This window comes from Lithobates pipiens, unplaced genomic scaffold (genome assembly GCF_037356315.1).
Source record: "Lithobates pipiens isolate NorthernLeopardFrog02 unplaced genomic scaffold, aLitPip1_a1.2 Scaffold_13, whole genome shotgun sequence".
NCBI classification, from domain to species: domain Eukaryota; kingdom Metazoa; phylum Chordata; class Amphibia; order Anura; family Ranidae; genus Lithobates; species Lithobates pipiens.
In genome coordinates this window covers 288974433-288996721 of record NW_027507718.1, presented here as the reverse complement: position 1 = coordinate 288996721, position 22289 = coordinate 288974433, and the positions used below count along the sequence as shown (strand labels likewise).

General features: G+C 43.8%; 1 protein-coding gene and 1 pseudogene across 3 annotated transcripts in view; one reads left to right on the top strand and one right to left on the bottom strand.

The window, feature by feature from the left end:
• The window catches only part of ZGRF1 (zinc finger GRF-type containing 1), a 213515-nt gene that overhangs the window by 35173 nt on the left and 156053 nt on the right, over positions 1-22289 (top strand). For 2 of the 3 annotated variants that reach the window (XM_077476747.1, XM_077476748.1), the window contains exons 7-9: positions 1734-3438; positions 19749-19906; positions 20971-21021. In XM_077476747.1, the coding sequence (XP_077332873.1) occupies positions 1734-3438; positions 19749-19906; positions 20971-21021 (1914 nt within the window). The remainder of the gene's footprint in view (positions 1-1733; positions 3439-19748; positions 19907-20970; positions 21022-22289) is intronic. The other variant, XM_077476750.1, reaches the window with a different exon arrangement.
• On the bottom strand, positions 14148-14327 carry LOC143979985 (U2 spliceosomal RNA; annotated as a pseudogene).

Sequence of the window (22289 nt, the reverse complement as noted above, 5' to 3'; positions counted from 1 at the left end):
GCTGAAGCCCACACACGAGCGGACTGTCCGCTGAAAAGTGTTTCGGCGGACTAAGTTGAACAGACAGTCCGCCCGTGTGTACGCGGCTTTAGTTTTCTGCCACACATAGCCTTTTACTTAAAGTTCAATTTTGGTCTCACCTGACCAGAGCACTTTCTTCCACGTTTGCTGTGTCACCCACATGGCTTCCTGCAAACTGCAACTGGGACTTCTTATGGCTTTCTTTCAACAATGGCTTTTTTCTTGCCACTCTTCCATAAAGACCAGATTTGTGGAGTGTACCACTAAGAGTTCCCCTGTGAATAGATTCTGCCACTTGAGCTGTGGATCTCTGCAGCTTCTCCAGAGTTACCATGGGCTTCTTGGCTGCTTCTCTGATTAATGCTCTCCTTGCCCAGCCTGTGAGTTTAGGTGCACAGCAATGTCTTGGTAGGTTTGCAGTTGTGCCATACTCTTTCCTTTTTCGGATGATGGATTGAACAGTGCTCCATAAAATGTTCAAAGCTTGGGATCATTTTTTATAACCGAAATCTGCTTTAAACTTCTCCACAACTTTACTCCTGACCTGTCTGGTGTGTTTCTTGGCCTTCCGATTGTTCACTAAGGTATTCTGACAAACCTCTGAGGGCTTCACAGAACAGATGTTTTTTACGAAGATTAAAGCGGAGGTCCACCCTAAAGTGGAGCTTCCACTCATTGGAACCCTCCCCCCTCCGGCGCCACAATTGGCACCTTTCAGGGGGGAGGGGGGTGCAGGTACCTGTACAGTACAGGTATCTGCACCCACTTCCGGCGTAGATTCTGCAGAAGCTACGCCCCTTTCCGCAGAATCTACGCCCCTTTCCGAAGGTCCCCTGCTGCCTACTGGGAAACACACGGATCCCAGAGACAGCGGGGACCATCCTTATTGCGCAGCGCGACTCGCGCATGCGCAGTAGGGAACCGGAAAATGAAGCCGCAAGGCTCCACTTCCTGATTCCCATACCCAAGATGGCGGCGGCAGCACCCGAGACAATTGTGAGATCGGCTTCGGGTGCCGACATCACGGGCGCGCTGGGCGGGTAAGTGTCATTATTTTAAAAGTCAGCAGCTGCAGTATTTGCTGGCTTTTAAAAAAAAATAAAAAAACGGCTGACTCCCGCTTTAAATTACACACAGGTGGACTCTTTTTCCAAATTTGGTGACTTTTGGCAATTGGTTCCACTAGATTTTAGTTAGGGGTATCAGAGGAAAGCTGAATACAAATGCACATCATACTTTTCACGTATTTATTTGTAAAAAAAAAAAAATGAAATCCATTTATAATTTTCCTTCCACTTCACATTTATGTGCCACTTTGTGTTGGTCTATCACATAAAATCCCAATAAAACACATTTACGTTTTGGCAGTAACATGACAAAATGTCCCTGCTGAACTGACTGGGATTCGAAATGTCTGTGCGTGGCTTTAACAAGACCTGATGATGAGTTAGACCGAGGTGATTGATTTATTTATTTTTTCCTTTGGACCAAAACTGATCCATCTTGTAAAAATACTAACCTCTATGTAGCTATTTAATCTCTAGCTAATTAAAAGCGCTTTTTAGAAAATACAATATATACGGGTATTTTCTTATTGGAGGGGTTTCATTGTTCAAGTAAGAGTCCACGGAAGCCACTAATGGATAGGAATAAAAACAAGGGGGGAATATATGGCTTGTTATCTTTTACATGTAAGACACATTATTTTTCAGGGTTTTCAGTGTCCCCGTGAAGTAACCAAGAAGCCATGTCCAGAGGTGGAGGCGTCAGGGAGGACATCTCAACTGGTACAAGGATGTGCATCTTCATCTTTAGAGCTCTTTACTACATCCCCTCTCTTTGCTGCTTCCTTCACCAAGAAAGCTGAAACAGTGAGAGCACTACCGTGGCAAAACTCATACCATCCAGATGACAGTTCCTACACATGTGAAAAGCAGAGCAGTGTGACCTGTGGAAAACCACAAGTTAATGGCAATATGCCCACCAGTCATTTTTCAAGTATTAAAAATGAGGGTCCTGAAAGAGAAAATATTGCTGCTATTAATGTAGTAGAAGATGAAAACAAAACTAAGCAAAGTTTACGAAGCACAGCACAAATTTTGGCCCTGTTAATGTCACAGTCAAATAAAGAAGGAACATTGACTAGCGTAGTGGATCAACCTATTGATCAAGCACCAGTGAAACCGGACAAGGACCTTTTAGGATCTGCATTTGCATGTAGTCCTCTCTTAAAACATGAAAATGTCTGTCAGGAACCATCACCAGTAAAACCTCATCCTGTTAAAAGTCGATGGGATATTTACTTAGATCAGCCCTCAGTCTCCCGCACTGATTGTGGTGATGACGATGACACATTTGTGCTGTCAGGAAGTCCAGATGACTTGCCCAACAAAAACCCTGTAAATTGCTTTCAAAACGATAGAATAAAACAGGAGGAACTAAAAGGAGATAATAGATGGACTACAGAAGCTGAAAAACCACATATGAACGGTCATAAATTAAATGATTTAGAACATGTAACTAGGCCATCAAACAAGGAGCCTTATAATGCAAACAAGTACTGTAAAAACAATTCCCATCAGTTGGCTCTACATCAAGTAGAGTCTCCTACCCCAGTGATGTGTTCTTCTCATAACCCAGATAAATTAAAACTGGATGATGGGGTTTTAGAGAATGAAAATATAACTTCTTTTACAGACATTTCCTTTAACCTGATGGACAGTTTTGATTTCACTGAATTGAATGATGGGGATTTAAATATGAACCCTCCTCTTTCACAAAACAGTTTATGTTCATCAGAAGAAACTGTGGGTACGCATCAAGAAAACAATACTTTAGAGGGAAAAATTCAGGAAAAATATTCAGAGAACAAATTATTATCTAAACCTGATACTGTCATATCCGTATTAACTGGAAATGGCAAAAAAGCGATTAATTGCACAACCTGCATTTTGCCTATAGCAGAAAGTATCACAGATGAACTTGCTGCTTCTGTTGAACTCCCTGAAAGTGATGTTTGTGATCATCACAAAGAAGAAATTAAAGGTAGAGGAGAAAAGCTTGTGGCATTGTGCGAGTCCAAAAGCATGTCTGTGCCTTACAATGATAAAAAAGACATTTCTTGTGGTCAGTTTGCATTAAAATCAGCTGATGCTTTACAACACGAAGGATTATCAAGTGATGATGACACTCTCTTTAAAAGTTCTTTAACACAGGATTCCCTTAAGGAGGTCCAGCATAATGAAGAGGACTCACCTGGGCTTCCACATTCTGGAAGCAGCATTTCAGTCTTAAAAACTCTAACTAAACCTTGCAGTGCTCTTGAAAGCCTGAATGCCGTAAAGCTGAAATCTTTTTCTACCCCAGAGAAACGAGACTGTGAATCAGGAACATGTCTGCAGAGTGGAGCACAAGAAGGTTAGACCTATATTTATCATTATAAATAAAAAAAAATCTGTTCCATACAAACTTCAGTGATGTGTCCTTGGTCTCTAAATTGTCAGTGTTTGTACTTGCATGTGGTAAAAAAAATTGTATAATGGTGGCTGAAGTTCATTTTTATTTTGGGAACTAAGACTTTTTTTTTTTTTTTACAAAGAGCACTTTGGGTCATCTGTTTTAGCAATTAAAGTAGAACCTCAGCCACAAATATTTTTATAAAATCATAGGAGGTGAAAAAATTGTTACCTCCTTTTTGAAGTGTATTAAATGCCCAGCCATGTTTACTGTATAATTCATTCATTTGTACCTGCTGGATAATACAGCTATGGTTGTACTACTGGTGCCGTGGCTCTCGTACAGTGAAGGGAGCCTGTTGTTTATCCTTTCTTAAATCTTCTATTATCCATTAACAGATTCTTTAATCTCCCCTTGTCCATTAACAGAGTGCCTTGTATTTTGTGAAAATAATAGTGTTCTGCGAATGGACAAGAGCTGCAGCTCTCATACATTAAAGAGATAATGTTTTTGTGCCCCTCATTTCCCTTTGACCTTTTATAGAACGTCTTGTATTCTGTTCACAAAATACAGGGCAATCCGTTAATGGATAAGGGGAGAGAAAGGGGAGGGTAAATGACAGAATCTCTTCACTGCATGGGAGCTGCAGTGCCAGGAGTATAGTTCCTGGCTACATTATCCAGTGCAGTGCAGCTGCATGTATACAAGGGGCAGGGAATGCATCTGCTGCAGATAATTGGCACAGAACAGAGGCAACTTCCTGAAAAACTCGATCATGTGGGTTCAGAGTATGATCCTAACAGGCCTGAGCTCATCCCTACTCACATGATGTAACTTTATTCTCACATTAATTGCTATTGCCTACTTAAAAATATAACAAAAGTGTTGTTTCTTTTTGGTGACATAAGGAGGATTTGATTACTTTATCTGTGTGGACCAGTACACCTTGGTTACCAGTCCTACACACATGCTGGGGGGGGGGGGGGGGGGGGGCTACTCTCTCTCTCTCGAATGGTTATTTTATGTAATGGAGAATGTAAGAGGATGTTTTGGAACACACAAGGCAGCTAGGAAAACCCCTAACTACCTAGCAGCCACAAACAGAGTTAGTAGTTAAGACAGAGAGATCTTACTGTGGAATAATACATAGACATAAGATGCTAGATGCTGCCCATCAGGATCCTCCTATAACTAAAATATCACTTTAAGGTTGGATTTATGTTTTAGGTTTGAAATGCAATCTGTTTTTGATACAGTAAAGATCAGTAAAAGGAGTACGTAAGATGAGATCTCTCCAAAACAAGAAAAAACACCCTCGTAAACCGGCCATAGATGGATTGAAATTGGGCCACTTCAGCAGGGACTGGCAAAATTTCGATCTATGTATGGGCAAGCTGGTTGTTCTGAAGTCGATCCATTGTTTGACTTTAGTACAACCAGCCTGTCCATTTTTATAGTGGTCATTGTATTCTGACAGCTGGGAAACCTCTCGCTGTCAGAATACAAAAGCACCGTGGGAGGGGTACGCCCATCAATGCTCAATGTGTTGATGGTGGAATTTAGCAATTTTCTTTCCTGCAACCTGCTCAGGGTTTTTGGATCTTCCTCCACCCTCCAACACAAAAAAGTGTTTTTAATTTTACATACCCTTAAAGTGTTCTAACTGCTCTCAAGTTGCGGAAAGGTGAACCTGGTTGCCATGGAACATTGTAGTTCTTTCTACCACTTTACTAAATTAACCCATGTGCTTGTTGTCCTTTCAAAGTATGCTTTGGTTGCCTTGAGGAGGTTATCAACTTTGCAGCACAGTAATATAATTTTTACTTTCTGACATTTGTTAACATGGTACAGCACTGTACTGCTTTGGATATTTGGATGCTTTGGATACAGTGCCTTGAAAAAGCATTCACACCCCTTGAAATTTTTCCACATTTTGTCATGTTACAACCAAAAACATAAATGTATTTTATTGGGCTTTTATGTGATAGACCTAGAGCTGCACGATTAATCGCTAAAGAATCGAGATCGTAATTCTACCCCTCTCATGATCTTAACATTTTCCAGATTCAAGGCAGAGCAGAGAGTTCTCTGTTCACTGCTGACAGCTGTCAAAACAAAAACAAAAACAAAAAAAAACAGCCTGAAAAGTTTATGACAACATCGCTTAGACAGAGACATAGAGAAAGAAGCATTGTTAAACGTAGTCCTTTTAGATCAAAGGAATGAACTTTGGTCTGTAAAAGAGGGAAGATTAACCACTTAAAGACTTAGGCCGCGTACACACGGGCGGACTGTCTGCCCAACTTAGTCCGCCGAAACACATTTCAGCGGACAGTCCGCTCGTGTGTGGGCTTTAGCGGACTTTTTCAGCGGACTGTCTGACAAACAAAGTCTTACGGAATTTCCGTAAGATTGTCCGTCCAAACTTGGTTTGAGCGGACAGACCGCTCGTGTGTGTGCCAGTCCACTGTACTTTCGAAATGAGCGGACTTTTCCCGCCCGGAGAAAAGTCTGCTCATTTCGAGCGGGTATCCAGGTAGGCGGGGCCCGCGACGGAGACTTCGCGGGCCCCGCCGCCTGGTATGGACTTAAAGGGGAACCCCAACGCCGAAAAAAATCGGCGTGGGGGTCCCCCCAAGTCCACAACAGACCCTTGTCCGAGCACGCTACCCGGCCGGCCAGGAAAGGGGGGCGAGCGAGCGCCCCACCCCTCCTGAGCCGTACCAGGTCGCGTGCCCTCAACATGGGGGGTGCCTTGGGGAAGGGGGGGCCGCGTGGCCCCCCACCCCAAAGCACCTTGTCCCCATGTTGATGAGGACAAGGGCCTCTTCCCGACAACCCTGGCCGTTGGTTGTCGGGGTCTGCGGGCGGGGGGCTTATCGGAATCCGCCCCCGGATACCGGCCCCCCACCCTATGTGAATGAGTATGGGGTACAATGTACCCCTACCCATTCACCTGTGAAAAAAGTACAAAAAAAACACAACACAGGGTTAAAATATTTTATTGCACAGCTCCGGGGGTCTTCCGTCTTCGGGGGTCTTCTCGCCGGACTCCTCCGCTATCTTCTTGTAGCTTTTTTGCTAGCGGAGGAGTCCGGCTTTCTTCCTCCCCGCCGCCGGCCTCTTCTCCCGACTTCGGGGGTCTTGTCCCCCTCTTCGGTTCTTCTGCCGGGCCACCGCGCCTCCTTCTAGCTCTTTTACAGGCGGTGGCCCGGTCTTCTGTCGCCACTGTCGCTGTCGCCGCCGCCTTCCGTTCTTCTTCTTCTTCTTCCCCAGGAGATGTTGCCTCGACGATCTCTCCGGCCGGAATGCCAGAGCCGCGCTGCACGGCCACTTATATAGTGACAATGGGGCGGTGTCACATGGTATGTCACATGGGTTAGTGTCACATGGTGACCACGCCCCTTACGATGTCATAGTCCCCATGTGACATCAACCCATGTGACCAACCCATGTGACATATACCATGTGACACCGCCCCATTGTCACTATATAAGTGGCCGCGCAGCGCGTCCCTGGCATTCCGGCCGGAGAGATCGTCGAGGCAACATCTCCTGGGGAAGAAGAAGAAGAACGGAAGGCGGCGGCGACAGCGACAGCGGCGACAGAAGACCGCGGCGGGGCCAGCGACGTCTCCTTCGTGGGCCCCGCCTACCTGGAGACGCGCTCGAAATGAGCGGACTTTCCTCCGCGTGTGTGGGCGAGTCCGTTCATTTCAAAAGTTGAGCGGATTGTATGGTGGACTTAGTCCGCTGTATTAGTCCGCTCAAAAAGTGCCGTGTGTGGGCAAGTCCGTTCATTCAAAAGTTTGGACGGACCATCTGTCGGACTGTCTGTCGGATTGTCTGACGAACTTAGTTGGGCAGACGATCTGCCCGTGTGTATGCGGCCTAATGCCCCGTACACACGAGCGGACTTAAGTCCGACAGACTTCCAAAGGAGTTCCGTCGGAGTTCTGCTGGAATTCCGACGGAGTTCTGACAGACTTTTCGGCCGAACGGACTTGGCCACACACAATCACACTAAACTCCGACGGATTCGAACGTGATGACGTACGACCCGACTCGAATAAGGAAGTTCATAGCCAGTAGCCAATAGCTGCCCTAGCGTCGGTTTTAGTCCGTCGGAGTAGCATACACACGAGCGGAGTTTTCGAAGGGGACCGGGTCCGGCGGAGTTCCTTCGGGAAAATTTGAAGCATGTTCCATATTCTAAAGTCCGTCAGACTTTGGTGAATCAAAAGTCCGTTGCAGCCCACACACGATTGGATAGTCTGACGGACTCGGTCCTTCGGACTTTGGATGTTGAAAAGTCCGCTCGTGTGTACGCGGCATAAGCCTTTTTCTAACACTTGTTACTTACAAGTTAAAATCAGTATTTTTTTGCTATAAAATTACTTAGAACCCGCCAATATATATATATATATATATATATATATATATATAGATATATATATATATATATATATATATATATATATTTATATATATATTTTTTTAGCAGAGACTCTAGAGAATAAAATGGCAGCTGTTGCTATAGTTTTTGTGTCACACTGTATTTGCACAGCGTCTTTCAGCGTAATTTCTTTTTGGTAAAAACACACTTTAATGAATTAATAAAAAGCTCAACAGTAAAGTTATCCCGTTTTTTTTTTTTTTTTTTTGTATAATGTGAAATATGATGTTACGCCTTGAGAATCGCGATCTTCTAAGCAAAAAAAAAATTGTGATTCTCAATTTGGCCAGAATCATGCAACTCTGGATAGATCAAGACAAAGTGGCACATAAAGTTGAAGGAAAATTATTATATGGTTTTAAAAATGTTTTACAAATATCTGAAAAGTGTGGTATGCATTTGTATTCAGCCTCCTTTACTCCTATACCCCTAACAAATCTAATAGTACCAGTTGCCTTCAGAAGTTGCCTAATTTAGTTAATAGAGTCCACCTGTGTGTAATTTAATCTCAGTATGAATACAGAAGATCTGTGAAGCCCTCAGAGGAGTGTTAGAGAACCTTGGTGAACAAACTGCATCAGGAAGGCCAAGGAACACACCAGACAGGTCAGGAATAAAGTTGTAGATTTGTTTAAAGCAGGGTTAGGTTATAAAAAAAACATCCCAAGATTTGAACATCTCACGTAGCAGGTGGAAAGTTAACACTGCACATCACCCTGAACACACCATTTGCACCATGAAACATGGTGGTGGCAGTATCATGTTGTGGGAATGCTTTTCTTCAGCAGGGACAGGGAAGCTGGTCAGAGTTGATGGGAAGATGGATGGAGCCAAATACAGGGCAATCTTAGAAGAAAGCCCGTTAGAGTCTGCAAAAGACTTGAGACTGGGGTGGAGGTTCACCTTCCAGCAGGACAACAAAGCTAAATTTACAGCGAGAGCTACAATGAGATGACTTTGATCAAAGCATATTCATGTGCAGTGGCAGCCCGGGCGCTGCTCCTCCAAACCATGCGCCCGGCCCCCATGCAGGGGGAGCTGTTTTTTTTCAAACACCTGATTAGAGCCAGAGCCTCTAATAGGCCTCAAAATAGGGTGGGCTCGGGGGAAAGAGCATTGCGCTACAAGCCTGCCCAGGTGTGTTTACAATAGCGTATGAATTTTTCAATATATATTGAAACACTGATCCTCCTCCCGGCCAATCAGGAAGCGGGTAGGAGACCTGTTTCCCAATTGGCCGAAAGGAGAAGCGTCTTGATTGACCGCTGAGGAGGAAGGAAGAAACAGAAGCCGCCGCCACCTTGATGCCCGCAGAGAGCATAAAAAAAAAAAATTGACACCAGCCGCCACTGTTCATGTGTTAGACTGGCCCAGTAAAAGTCCTGACCTAAATCCAATTAAGAATTTGTAGCAAGACTTGAAAATTTCTGTTCACAGATGCTCTCCATCCAATCTGACAGAGCTGTAATTGCAGCAAAATCTGGTTCTACAAAGTGAGGGAGGCTGAATACAAATGCACACCACACTTTCTTTATCGTACATCACAGGGAACAGTATTAACTATATAGGTTCTAGCCACCTTCAGGTGCTGGACACTTGCATACCCAATAGAGGAAGTTCACTCCCTATATAACCCCTCCTTTTACCAGGAGTACCTCAGTTTTTTTCGCCAGTGTCTAAGGTGTTGATCACAAGTGAAGATGTGCTCTGAGGAGCTCCAGGAGGGATCCTTGCTGGATGTAAATAGCCTCCACAGACCAGATCCATCCAAAGTGCCACTGAGGCCAAAGTGGATGGTACCTGGGCCTCGTATAGGAGGTTTTGGCTGTAACGCCTCTTTGTAGGGCTGGACCCCGGGATCCAGGGCTTTGGTCATGCTTACATTACATAAAGATTTTCCTGGCAGGGTGCTATACAGGTCCAAGGCAGTGGAGCCCCGATAAAAAGGACGAAGTCCTTGAAGGTTTGCTAATGCAGCCCACCATGATGGGTGAAGTTTGTATCTCTCTGTTACAGCAGTATCCTGCAGCGAGGATAAGGTAAGGAACTGAAAAGGCCCACTTATGGGTTTTTTTCTTCCTTAGGGAACATTTTTTGTCATGCTTTAATCCTCCACTAGAGGGAGTATATGCACATACCTTAATCTGTTGTCTTCACTTCAGCTCAGTGTCGGTCCCTGTGTGGCAGAATGGTCCCCTCACCCCAACGTTTTTCAGGCTGTTTGCCAAAGATGGGGGACTCCGGATGTAGCTCTTCTGTCATCCAGATTCAACATGAAGTTAGTCAACTTTGTGTCCAGAACAAGGGATCCACTTGCATATGGAACAGATGCGTTGGTGACCCTGTGGGATCAGTTCTCACTGACTTATGCATTCCCTCCATTCAGTTTCTGCCACAACTTCTTTGCAGGATCAAGCTGGAAAGAAAGCTGATAATTCTGGTAGCCCCAGCATGGCCCAGAAGGTCCTGGTATGCAGAAATCGGAAAGATGGTGGTGGAGGATCCATGGTCCCTTTCACTACGGCTAGACCTACTCTCACAAGGGCTGATATTCCATCCCACTTTACGAACTCTAAATTTAGCGGCTTTGCTATTGAAACCCGCTTTCTGAAAAAACATGGGCTTTCCGGGTCAGTTATCTCTACCTTGATTAATGCAAACGAAGCCAGCCTCCAGAACTATATATTAGAGTCTGGAGGGCTTATTTTTCCTGGTGTGAGTCCAAGGGTTGGCACCTTCGGCGGTATATCATAAGCAGAATTCTTGCCTTTCTACAATTAGAGGTAGAGATGAAGTTGGCCATGAGTACTATTAAGGGCCAAGTCTCGGCTTTATCTGTCTTGTTTCAAAGACCACTTGCTTCACATTGTTTTGATCTGGGGTTTTACGCAAGGGGTGATGCAGGTTAATCCACCAGTTAGATCACCTTTGAACCCTTGGGATTTGAACTTACCGTATATACTCGAGTATAGGCCGACCCGAGTATAAGCCGAGGCCCCCAATTTACCCCCAAAAAACTGGGAAACCTATTGACTCGTGTATAAGCCGAGGGTGAGATATGCCTGTCCATCCCTGTGTGTGTGTCCATCCATCCATCCATCCCTGTGTGTGTGTGTGTCCATCCATCCATCCATCCCTGTGTGTGTGTGTGTGTCCATCCATCCATCCATCCCTGTGTGTGTGTCCGTCCATCCATCCATCCATCCATCCCTGTGTGTGTGTGTGTGTGTGTGTGTGTGTGTGTGTGTGTGGCCTTGTGTGTCCAGCCTACCTGTGTCCCCAGCCTCCGTCCGGTCCCGTCCCGTCCCGAGCCGAGCCTCCGTCCGGTCCGGTCCCGTCCCGTCCCGAGACTCCGTCCGGTCCCGTCCCGTCCCGAGCCGAGCCGAGCCTCCGTCCGGTCCCGTCCCAGGATCACCGCTCTTCGTTGGCGCCCATTTTCCTGTTCAAATGCCGCGCCTCCCTGTCTGTGATAGGCGGAACACAATTTCCCAGCAGTCTGTGTTCCGCCTATCACGGCCATCCTTTCATCCTCGTCCGTAGTACGAGGATGAGCGGATGTCCGTGATAGGCGGAACACAGGCTGCTGGGAAATTCAGTGTTCCGCCTATCACAGGCGAAGGCGGAGCCGGAGGCGCGGCTTTTGAATTAGAATAGAATGGCCGCTGTCTGTCTGCTCGACACGCTGATCGAGCAGGCAGACAGCGATGACTCGAGTATAAGCCGAGGGGGGCACTTTCAGCCTCAAAAAAGAGGCTGAAAATCTCGGCTTATACTCGAGTATATACGGTAGTTTTGTCAGTGTTACAAAAACAGCCATTTGAACCAATACAACATATTCCCTTAGTTCTTGGTTGCTATATCCTCAGCAAGGAGGATTTTAGAATTTGCTGCTCTTTCTTGTAAAGAGCCATACATGATTATTCACGAGGACAGAGTGGTGCTGCGCCCTCGTCCAGGTTTTCTGCCAAAAGTGGTCTCAGGTTTTCACCTGAACCAAGATATTGTCCTGCCATCATTTTTTCCAAAACCATATTCCAGGGAAGAGAAGTCACTATATTGTCTTGATGTGGTGAGAGCAGTCAAGGTCTATTTAAAGACGACTGCTCAGATCCGGAAGACTGATGTCTTGTTTGTACTGCCAGAGGGTTCTAAGAAAGGACAGGCAGCGTTGAAATATACTGTCGCTAAGTGAATTCGGCAAGTTATAATTCAAACTTATGATTTAAGGGGCAAGACTCCACCTTTTCAAGTCAAAACACACTCTTCCAGGGTGGTTAGTGCTTTTTGGGCATTATGTCACCAGGCCTCCATGGCTCAGATGTAAGGCCGCAACTTGGTCTTCAATACATACATTCACCAAGTTTTTTTTAGATGGATGTAAGAAGGCATGAGTATATTCCCTTTGGGCACAGTGTACTGCAGGCAGCAGTATAGGGCCTCAAGTCTGGGGGTGCCCTACAGGTTGTGTCTCCCTCCCCTCAAATAGCATTGCTATGGGACGTCACATATAGTTAATACTGTGGCTCTGTGTCTCGTGATGTACGATAAAGAAAATAGGATTTTTATAACAGCTTACCTGTAAAATCCTTTTCTTGGAGTACATCACAGGACAGAGAGGTCCCATCCCTCTTTTTGAGGTTTAGATATATTGCTTTGCTACAAAAACTGAGGTACTCCTGGTAGGAGGAGTGGTATAAGGAGTGTACTTCCTGTATTGGTTATGCTAGTGGCCAGCACCTGAATGTGGCTTTAACCCATATAGTTAATACTATGGCCCTGTGTCCTGTAATGTACTCTAAGAAAGGGATTTTACAGGTAAGCTGTTATAAAAATCCAATTTTTCAGATATTTATTTGTAAAAAATGTATAATTTTCCTTCCACTCTACAGTTATGTGCCACTTTGTGTTGGCCTGTCACATAAAATCCCAATAAAATACATTTGTTGTTTTGGTTGTAACATGACAAAATGTGGAAAATTTCAAGGACTATCAATACTTTTTTAATGCTCTGTACATATCTATAAGATGGAATATCTCGTAGTTAAGTCCATCCAGTTCAACCAATATCAATCTCCTATTGTACATTAATATAAAATGGTGGAAAACTGCCAGTGCTGAAATCACAGAGGGAAAAAAAGCAATTCTTTTGGTGGCAAATAGAGAGTGATAAAGGATATTTGGGGAAAAAACGCTTTAGTGCAACAGGGAAAATCTTTTCACAATAACTAAAGTAGTGAACATAGAATAGATGTGAAGGTTTTCTTTTTTATTTGGACAATGATCGAAATATTAATGTATCAGCTTGTTGTCCTTGAAATTTTATAAGGTCTCTTTTTCTTTTTTTAAAGCCAGTGGTGTGTGAAACACACCCAAAAACTCCATCCGATGCCAAAAAAAGTGCACACACATAAAGCGTGAGACACAAAACGTGCAATGGGTGTTACACTGTCCTCCACTAGGGAAGGACCTTACCCTGATCCCCCGAGGCGTTAGGCTCCAGATGGGGACTGAGGTACATCACATGGTTCCATCTGGCCAAAACCAGATGGACCCCCTTTCTCTGGAGGATCTGCCAAAACAGACCCACCCGAAGGGAGACCCCATGAGAGAGGGCGAATCAAGCCAATGTCACCCCCCCAAGACTTTCAGGGTTGACCCGAGGACCCACACCCTACTCACTGCACAGTGACAAACGTGTATACACCAAACACAAACACTAGGGTAAATAAATAGAAAGTGGGGGGAAAAGGAAGTGGGAGAGAGTGTAATACAATGGCCTTCCGGCCAGAAACAAAAAATTCCTCTGGTCCTAGCCAAAAGGCTCGGCTCTAGAGGCAGGTGTGAAAAAAGTGTGTATGGTGAAGTGACCTTGGTGACAAACTCGAAGTGCCCCTTAACACTTGTGAGATTTTGGCACCCCTGAACTGCCACTTCAGGGGCACATTCACCACAGGCTTTTCCCTGACCAATAGCCCAGACCGATGCAGCCCCGCCCCAGCCATATAGGGAGACTAAATTGGCAAAATCTCCCCATAAGTCCCAGTGCTCCCACCTAATTATATTCAGCGGTACCGGCCAATTCCCCTCAATAACACCAAAAAGGGGCAGGCTTTCCCAACCGAAAAACTGAAAGGGGCAGAAACCACACAAATCTAGGCCAGAAGGCCAGGGACCCGACCCTTCAGCCGGACCCAGTGGTTCTCCATCCCCCATCAGAAGGCTTCACTTTCGGCTACGAACTGCTCCAGGTGACCTTTACACCAGCAGGTTTTGCATAGCCACCACCACCCCTGGTCCACCTCGTCGTAGCACAGGGGCCGAAGCAAGCACCACCTCTTGGTAACTGATAAGAACAGATGCTACACTTGATCTTAGCCAAAAGACCAAGAAGCGATCATTTAGAGTATAACTAAAGGCAAAACTTTATTTTTTTAGCTTTAGATAAAGTAGAGAAACCTGTCAAGTTTTACTGCCATCTGTGCCTTCATTAGGGAGATTCACTTTCTTGTTCTATTTATCCTCTCTGAAAGCAAAAGAAAATCACACATTTCTGGTTGTCACCAGAGCAGGTATAGTGGGGAAATCATGCAATGAGGACTCTCACTTTGTAGGGATTTCCTCTCACCTCCTGTTTTAGCTATGGAGCAGGAAGTAAAGGGAAATCTCCTCAATGAGAGGGCAAAAATATGACAGGGGTTTTAACTCTTCTATACTCAAAAATTAAAACAACGTTTTACCTTTTAGTTCTTAAAAACAAGTTACTTTAAAACGATGTCAATAGTGATTCTAGCCTGACTAAGTTCTCTGGTTCAATTTGCTGACCCCTATCTTGTTATAGGACACAGACATGCGAGACACTTTTGAGATTGTCCGATGTCTGCTCCCCCACTGTGGTTCCATCCACTGGCCTCTTTGTCACTACAGGACACAATCGTGACTTAGGGGCTACCAGATGGAACCTGACTGTGGAATTAGAAATCCTAAACAACTCGAAGTCTGATGCCAGCTGTGCAAGAGAAAAGAGTTTTTTGTTTTTTTTCGGGTGTCTTTAACCATTTCAGCCCTGGAGCATTTGGCTGGCCAAAGACCAGAGCACTTTTTGCTATTCGGCACTGCGTCACTTTAACTGACAATTGCCCGGTCGTGCGACGTGGCTCCCAAACAAAATTGACGTCTTTTTTTCCCCCCCGCAAATTGAGCTTTCTTTTGTTGGTATTCGATCACCTCCGCGGTTTTTATTTTTTGCGCTACAAACAAAAAAAGAGCAACAGTTTTGAAAAAAATGCATTATGTTTTACTTTTTGCTATAATAAATATCCCCCAAAAATATATAAAAAAAGTTATTTTTCCTCAGTTTAGGCCAATATGTATTCTACATATTTTTGGTTAAAAAAAAATAGCAATAAGCATTTATTGATTGATTTGCGCAAAAGTTATTGCGTCTACAAAATAGGGGATTGTTTTGTGGCATTTTTATTAGTAATTTTTTTCTATTATTATTTTTACTAGTAATGGGCGGCGATCATCAATTTTTGTCATGACTGCGACATTATGGTGGACACATCGGACACTTTTGGCGCTATTTTGGGACCATTCACATACAGTGCAACTAAAAATTTACTGATTACTGTGTAAATGTGACTGGAAGTGAAGGGGTTAACCAGGAGGGGGAGCTGCAGGGGTTAAGTGTGTCCTAGGGGGTGACATTGAGTCTGCGAACCCGCGGTCAGACTCACGGAGCTTGCGGCGGGCACGCGCTTCTACTACCCAAGCCTCATAAGATCACGTACAATAAGGTGATTTCACGCAGCGGAGCCAGCCTGCCGCAGTAAAACTGCGGCGGCTGGTCCGCAAGCGGTTATGCAGTAGTTAATACCAACTTTTATTTTTTATTTTTAAGGGCCTCTTGCATTATTTTACAATGTGCTTTCAAAGACTTACCTTTGAGACAGCTCTCCAGTGCTGAGCTGTTACCCCTGCTTCCATCTTTGCTAGGTCTTCCTTCCGGGTTTCCTCTCTTCATTTAAATAGCCAAGCTGCAAAAACATCACTCCCGTGCATGTGCACAGGAAACACTATTTTGCGAGGTTTAGAGGACACATCCAAGACCTGATTCGGTATCGTATTGAAATCGCCACAAAGTACAAGATGACCCCCGCGCACCGATAACACTTTCTTGCCCAATCTATGTAAGAAAGACAGTTGTTTGGAATTAGGTACATATAGATTAACAATGGTATACACCACATTTTCTATTTCCCCTATAAGAATAATATATCTACCAGCAGGATCTAGTTCAGTCTGCAAGCATTTGAATTGCAACTTATCTCGGATCAATATGGCTACTCCCCTGTGTTTCTTCTGAGCGTTGGCTAAAAATACAGTTGGAAAATGTTTGTTCTGGAGTTGCGGATGTTTTGAGTCTAAAAAATGCGTTTCTTGAAGGCAGAGAACATCGCTCTGCAGTTTCATGGCTTCTTTCCATAATAAGTTTCTTTTGTGAGGGCTGTTGAGGCCTCTAACATTAAATGTCGAGATCTTAAATCCCATCTTAAGAACGTAAAGAGTGTTAAATGAGCAGGATCTCGGAGCGGCACCTGCCCCAGTATAAGAAAGTCCAAACCGACTTACAGTTGCGGTGGACCCCAAAAAAAATTAAAAAACAAAAGTAAAAAAAGAAAAATCGAATAAGAACAATGAAGAGAAAGTGTAGGCACGTAGACTATAGATCCGTGTGAAACAGTTATTCCCAAGTATTGGTACAGAAAAATCAAAATCAAAACGTCCGCTTGCCGATACTTGGAGAAATAAAATATGTCCAACTGCAAGGTAGCGGGCCGTCTAGTCTGGTCTAAGTGTAGTCTTAAGAATACACAAAACCGAAAAAAGAAAAAATAGCAAGAAAAAGAAAAATAGTAGCGAATAAGTAGGGAAAAAAACCCTTTATACAACGGAGGGCAAAAGAGAACCACATGAAAATCCACCGAGCACCGGAGCTCTAGGAATTAGCATAAATGAAAAGAAATACCTGGGAGGTCAGTCCTGTAATTGTCTTGGCCAGGCAGGGGACTCTGCGCGAGGAGATGAAGACCCGGACGGCGAATTCTCTGCTTTGTCCAAGATTTGCCAGTCTCTGAGGAGTCGAATGCCTTCTTCGACTGATTTGATAGCTATGGTAGATCCATCCTTGGAAATTAGTAGCCGAGCCAGATATGCCCACTTGTACGGGATTCCATGGTTTCGCAAGGGCTTCGTAATTGTCGCTAAGGATCGACGTCTTTGCATCGTATAAGCCGACAGATCTGGAAAAAAAGATAAGGCTTGTGCGGATAGAGGTATGGTGTCCGGATTGCGGATACAAAAGAGGAACTTTTCTTTCGTTTGAAAAAAATGGATTCTGGCGATCGTATCCCTTGGTAAGTGAGCTGGGATGTGTCTAGGCTTCGGAAGCCTGTGAATTCTATCTATGGCGAGGTCTGATAGCGATGCCTCTGGTAAGGCTTCCTGGAGAATTGCTTGAAAGAAAGAGAGCAGGTCAGTAGGTTTCACTGATTCTGGGATACCTCTTATCTTAATGTTGTTGCGTCTCGATCGGTCCTCGAGGTCGGCCATTTTCTCTTTCAAACTGAACAGTTCATCTTCCTTCTCATTGTGTGCATCTATCACCTCGTTAATAGTGCCCGCAAACTCACTCATTTTGCGCTCTATGTGGGTGACCCTATTATCCACAGCTCTAACTTCCTCTTTGAAATGGTTAGTGAGGGATAGAATGTCTGCATGCAGGGTACTCCGTAGTGATACCAGCATATCTTTCAAAGTAGTGTCTATAACCGGCTGGTTCTTGGTAGGGAATTCAAGTATGGATTCCTGTAGCTCTCGTGTAATTTAGAGATGCATTACACGCACCCTCCTCTTCATCTCTCTGCATATGGGGTTGCTTAGCTTTGATAGGGCTAGATGTAGATGAGGCTGACTGAGAGGTAAGCTTGTCTCGCTGCAGTGTGTCAGACTGCGCTGTGTCATGATAAGCTGCAGGTAGTTTGCTACTCACATGGCCGCCTTCCCTCTCGTCACTTTGCTTACCGGCGCCATCTTGGGAATGTGAAGTGCGGGGCTGCCGATAGAAGTCTGTCATTCGGCTGAGGCGTTTTGCCTCTTTTCTCCGGCGGGACATGTTCCGCTTGCCTGCCCGACCTCCGTTCTGTAAAAACCGCTGAGTTTGACTCCCCAGGTCCGTCAAAATAAGCTCCGGTGTGCTGGCGGTGGACGGAGCTCTCTTACTCTGCGGCCATACTCCTCGGCTGCTGGCCACGCCCCCAGGAAACACTATTTTGACACAGGCCTCTCTGAATTCATGGCACGCTGCCAATATGCAGTTACATCATCAGCTCGATCTAATGTGAATATCTCTTACACGGCACACGATTAGGAGATTTTCACAGTACATACAGGTATGATTTATTAGAAGCTTACCTGTAGGACAAAATTAGAATGGGCATTTAAACATTTCAGTAAACTGGCTCATAAATTAGTGTTTGTGTAATTGGCTAAATCTTCAACTTTGAATTCATCCAAACACTTAAACAAGCCCCACAAATGGAAGTAAATATCAACATGATTTTCTTCATTGCAAAAATATACTGTATATGTCAATGTATAAGTGGACATAATGCATACAACACATTTAAAATCATTTAAAGACTCTCCTGCCAGGCTTCCATGTGTAGTTTATAATCTATACAGTATCCCTTATTACTTATCTGATGTAGATATTGCCCGATCATAAATCTCCTAGTTAAGAAAGGATAAGGGCCTGAGGCCCTATCAGGAAGCTGAGCAAATAACCATATTGTTTAGAATCTTCCAGAGATTGATTGGAAAGTGTCTCCTGGAGATGAAAAAATGTTCAGTGTTGACAGTACAACACAGGGTTAATCCCAAGCCTTTGCAAGTAATGATAATATAGAGAGATCACCAATCATTAAAAAAAATAAATTGCAAGGCAATGGCATAATGTGCTAGTATGCATCGCATAGTAGCCACAATATGAAATACTTACCTTAGAATGAAGCATGTGCACGGGAGTACGGCCATGGCACAGCGCTCTGAAGGAACAGCACAGGCATGCCATTCCTTCATAGTGCATTCACCGGTGATGTCACTGGCTGCCAAAAGAGCATACAGTATACCCCCTAAACCAGTGATTCTCAACCAGGGTTCTGTGAAACCCTAGGGTTCCTCCAAGGGTTGCTAGGGGTTCCTTCAGCATTGGGCAATGTCTGCCTCTCAGATAAGTTCCCACTGACACCATTGATCTTTTTAGCTATCTGTAAGAAGGTAATTCTTCCCAATGACCACAAGTGTAAGGACCATTCATCCCACTGACCATCACACTTATGTATCATGAGTTGTAGATTTCAGATTTTTAGCAGGGGTTCCCAGAGACCGGAGAACTATTTCAAGGGTTCCTCCGTGTTGAAAAGCTTGAGAAAGGCTGCCCTAAATGGTGCACGTTTTAGGCAATATTCATGTTACCTACAGGTAATCTTTCATATAAGCTTACCTGTAGGTAAAAATCACAAAGCAGACTTTACTACCACATTTAAGTCATAAAGTGCAAGTCTTTGTAATCTTAGTATTTCACCAGTCAGAAGTTGTATGTAAGTGTTTTATTTTTTACACTAATGAGCATTGAATGTATTTTCTATTGTGACACTGTTGGGAATTTTAAAATTTTGACCATTTGTGCCCTTAAAGATGTTACAGTGACGATTTTATGTTTCTGTTGAAGTAAGACTTATATTGTACACCTTAAGTTCTTCACAGGACAAATGACTTGGCAATGAAGCTACCAACTTGTGAAGATGTACCAGTTCCATTTTTCACTGTACCAGTGTTGTCAACCTTTTCACCAGTGCATGAAGATGATGATGCACAGACATTATGCTTCCCTCAGTCAACCTCCCCACCACTGGTAAAAAAAACTAAATTTTTTCGTTCTTTCAAATTATTATAATTACAGGTATTTATTATTATTGTAGCGCTACTCCTGTAGTAGCCACTGATAGGACATGTCCTCTGTTCTTTGCTTTATCCTTGGTCTTTCTAACACACCAAGTTAATTGTACAAACATACAATAGCACAGGAAATCACCAACAGTGGTGCAGGTATTGTGATATGGGTGGTGCTGCGAAGCCCCAGGGTGTCCTTTACTCCCAGTCTCCGGATTTAGTCTTCACTGACGTGGTCTCCAGCTAGTAGGCAAATATTCAGATGGAATTACTCTCTCTAAATCCCTCAGCGCCAAGAAGAGCTTTCCCAGGCAGTTTAACCAAAATCATCTCTCACGCCTCCTACTGCACAGTGCTTACTGGGATCTGTAGTGTAATGAGTGAATTGGCCCCATTATATGGGTGCCATATCAAACTACAACTCCCAGGATTCTCAGCTGAGTGCATAGAAGTCTATGGGCTTGCTTGGCTTTAGCACTTTCCTACTTGACTAGAGGAGAATGCTGCAGCATATTATCAGTATCCTTAATATGGGAAACAGGAAGTGAAGCCTTGCAGCTTCACAGCCTTTTTCCTACTGCGCATGTGCGAGTCACGCTGCACTTTCTGAATGGTCCCGCTGTCTTCTGGGACCTGTGTGTGTCTCCCAGAAGGCAGCAGGGGAAAGGATGAGGGGGTGTAAATTTACCTTACAGGTAAAGGTGAACTTACAATTTAATGTGTGCCAAAAACAGTATATAAATGGTGCTAAAATATATATTATACAATAGTTTGTAAACTTGCATATGTTTCAAGCTGCCAATATCTAATGAATTAGAGTTTGCAGTGGATTGCTTATTAAAGTTTCCTTTATTGATGAATGCTATAATCATTTAATCAGCAACTTTGATATTTAAAAACAAACACATTGTTGCTATTCATTATTAAATTCGGATTTTGAGGTCTATTATGGCATATTGGGTTCTTTGAGATGATGGTAAGCTGCTCTTTCCCCATACAATGACACTACCTATTTTCTGTTTGTAGATACTGACGGTATGTCAGAAGGAGCAAACTATCCTAACGACCTCAGCCATGGTAAATGCCTATTTGAAGTATATTTCTATATGAAGGAAAGGGTCAGTCCATCCAAAACAGATGTTTTACGTTTGGGTAGACAACGGATGGTTGAATTTCCTTCATCTCACAGGCTCTTTATTGATTAATCTTACCAGATACTTTCACCTGCTTCAGCCATTATGAGGCAGTCTTGTCACCTTGCTGGATCATTTGTTTTTTAACTACCCGCATTTGTTATGTTGGGTCAGAAGTGCAGGGACAATAGAAATCCAGTGCAACTGGAATTTAATTTCTCTTCAGAAAAAAGTTGATCAGGGCAGTCTGGGGAGCTAATGAGATCCAACAGAACTACAATAGTTTCATTTAAGTTTTATTTAGGTTTTAGCCAACTGAATTAAGTGAAGGAAATCTGACTTTATATTGGTTGGCATATTTACTTTATGGAATAATAGCACAAACATTAAACCTCCAGTTGCCACATTCTGTGGCTTGGAGGGAAGAGCTAGGTGCTAGGAAGTCTAGTGGGGAGATAAAGTCATCAGCTGATCCAGACCACCACTGTCCAGCCCCAAAATATCAGTTGGAAATTCAGAAGCATACAGTACAGTGGGGAGGGAAATAGGAGACCTTAACCAAGCACCAGAGGCAGAAACAGGTGAAGCTTGAGTTTTAAACCATAGGAATATAATAATTATACTTTGTTAGCATGTGTTTCAGTTGTGTTTTTTTTTTTTTTTTTTACGTTAATATTAAATATTTACATACTTAATTGAACTGCTTTTTTATCCCAAAAGATCTCCTAAATTTGCACAATGGTAGAATATTTTGAATATACGAAATACATTCTTTCCCAGTTCTTTCATGACATTTAGTGCTGGGGGGGGGCAGCCCCCGGGAATCCAACGTACCTGTACATCACGGTGAACTTCCTGGCTTAGAGGTCTGTGCCCCTTGCTCATCTGTGCTGTGAATGGACACAGCTTGAGTTTGTCAGCAGGTTACAGCCAATCATTTTGGCTGTTTACCTGCTGATCGACTGTGACCATTTACAAAACACACAGATCTCTGTACTGTAAGCACAGGCTCTGGCTGGATTTCTCCCTGCTATGAGCTACTGTTCAGAACTGAAAGCAAGGAGAGACCCAGCCAGATCTGTAAGTAAAAGCAGCACACATACATTTTATATACACTTTTAGGTACCAAGTTAACCCCTTGATTGCCCTACTGATCACTCCTATCACCCAGCCAGTGTCATTAGTACAGTGTTTAGTATGATCACTGTATTG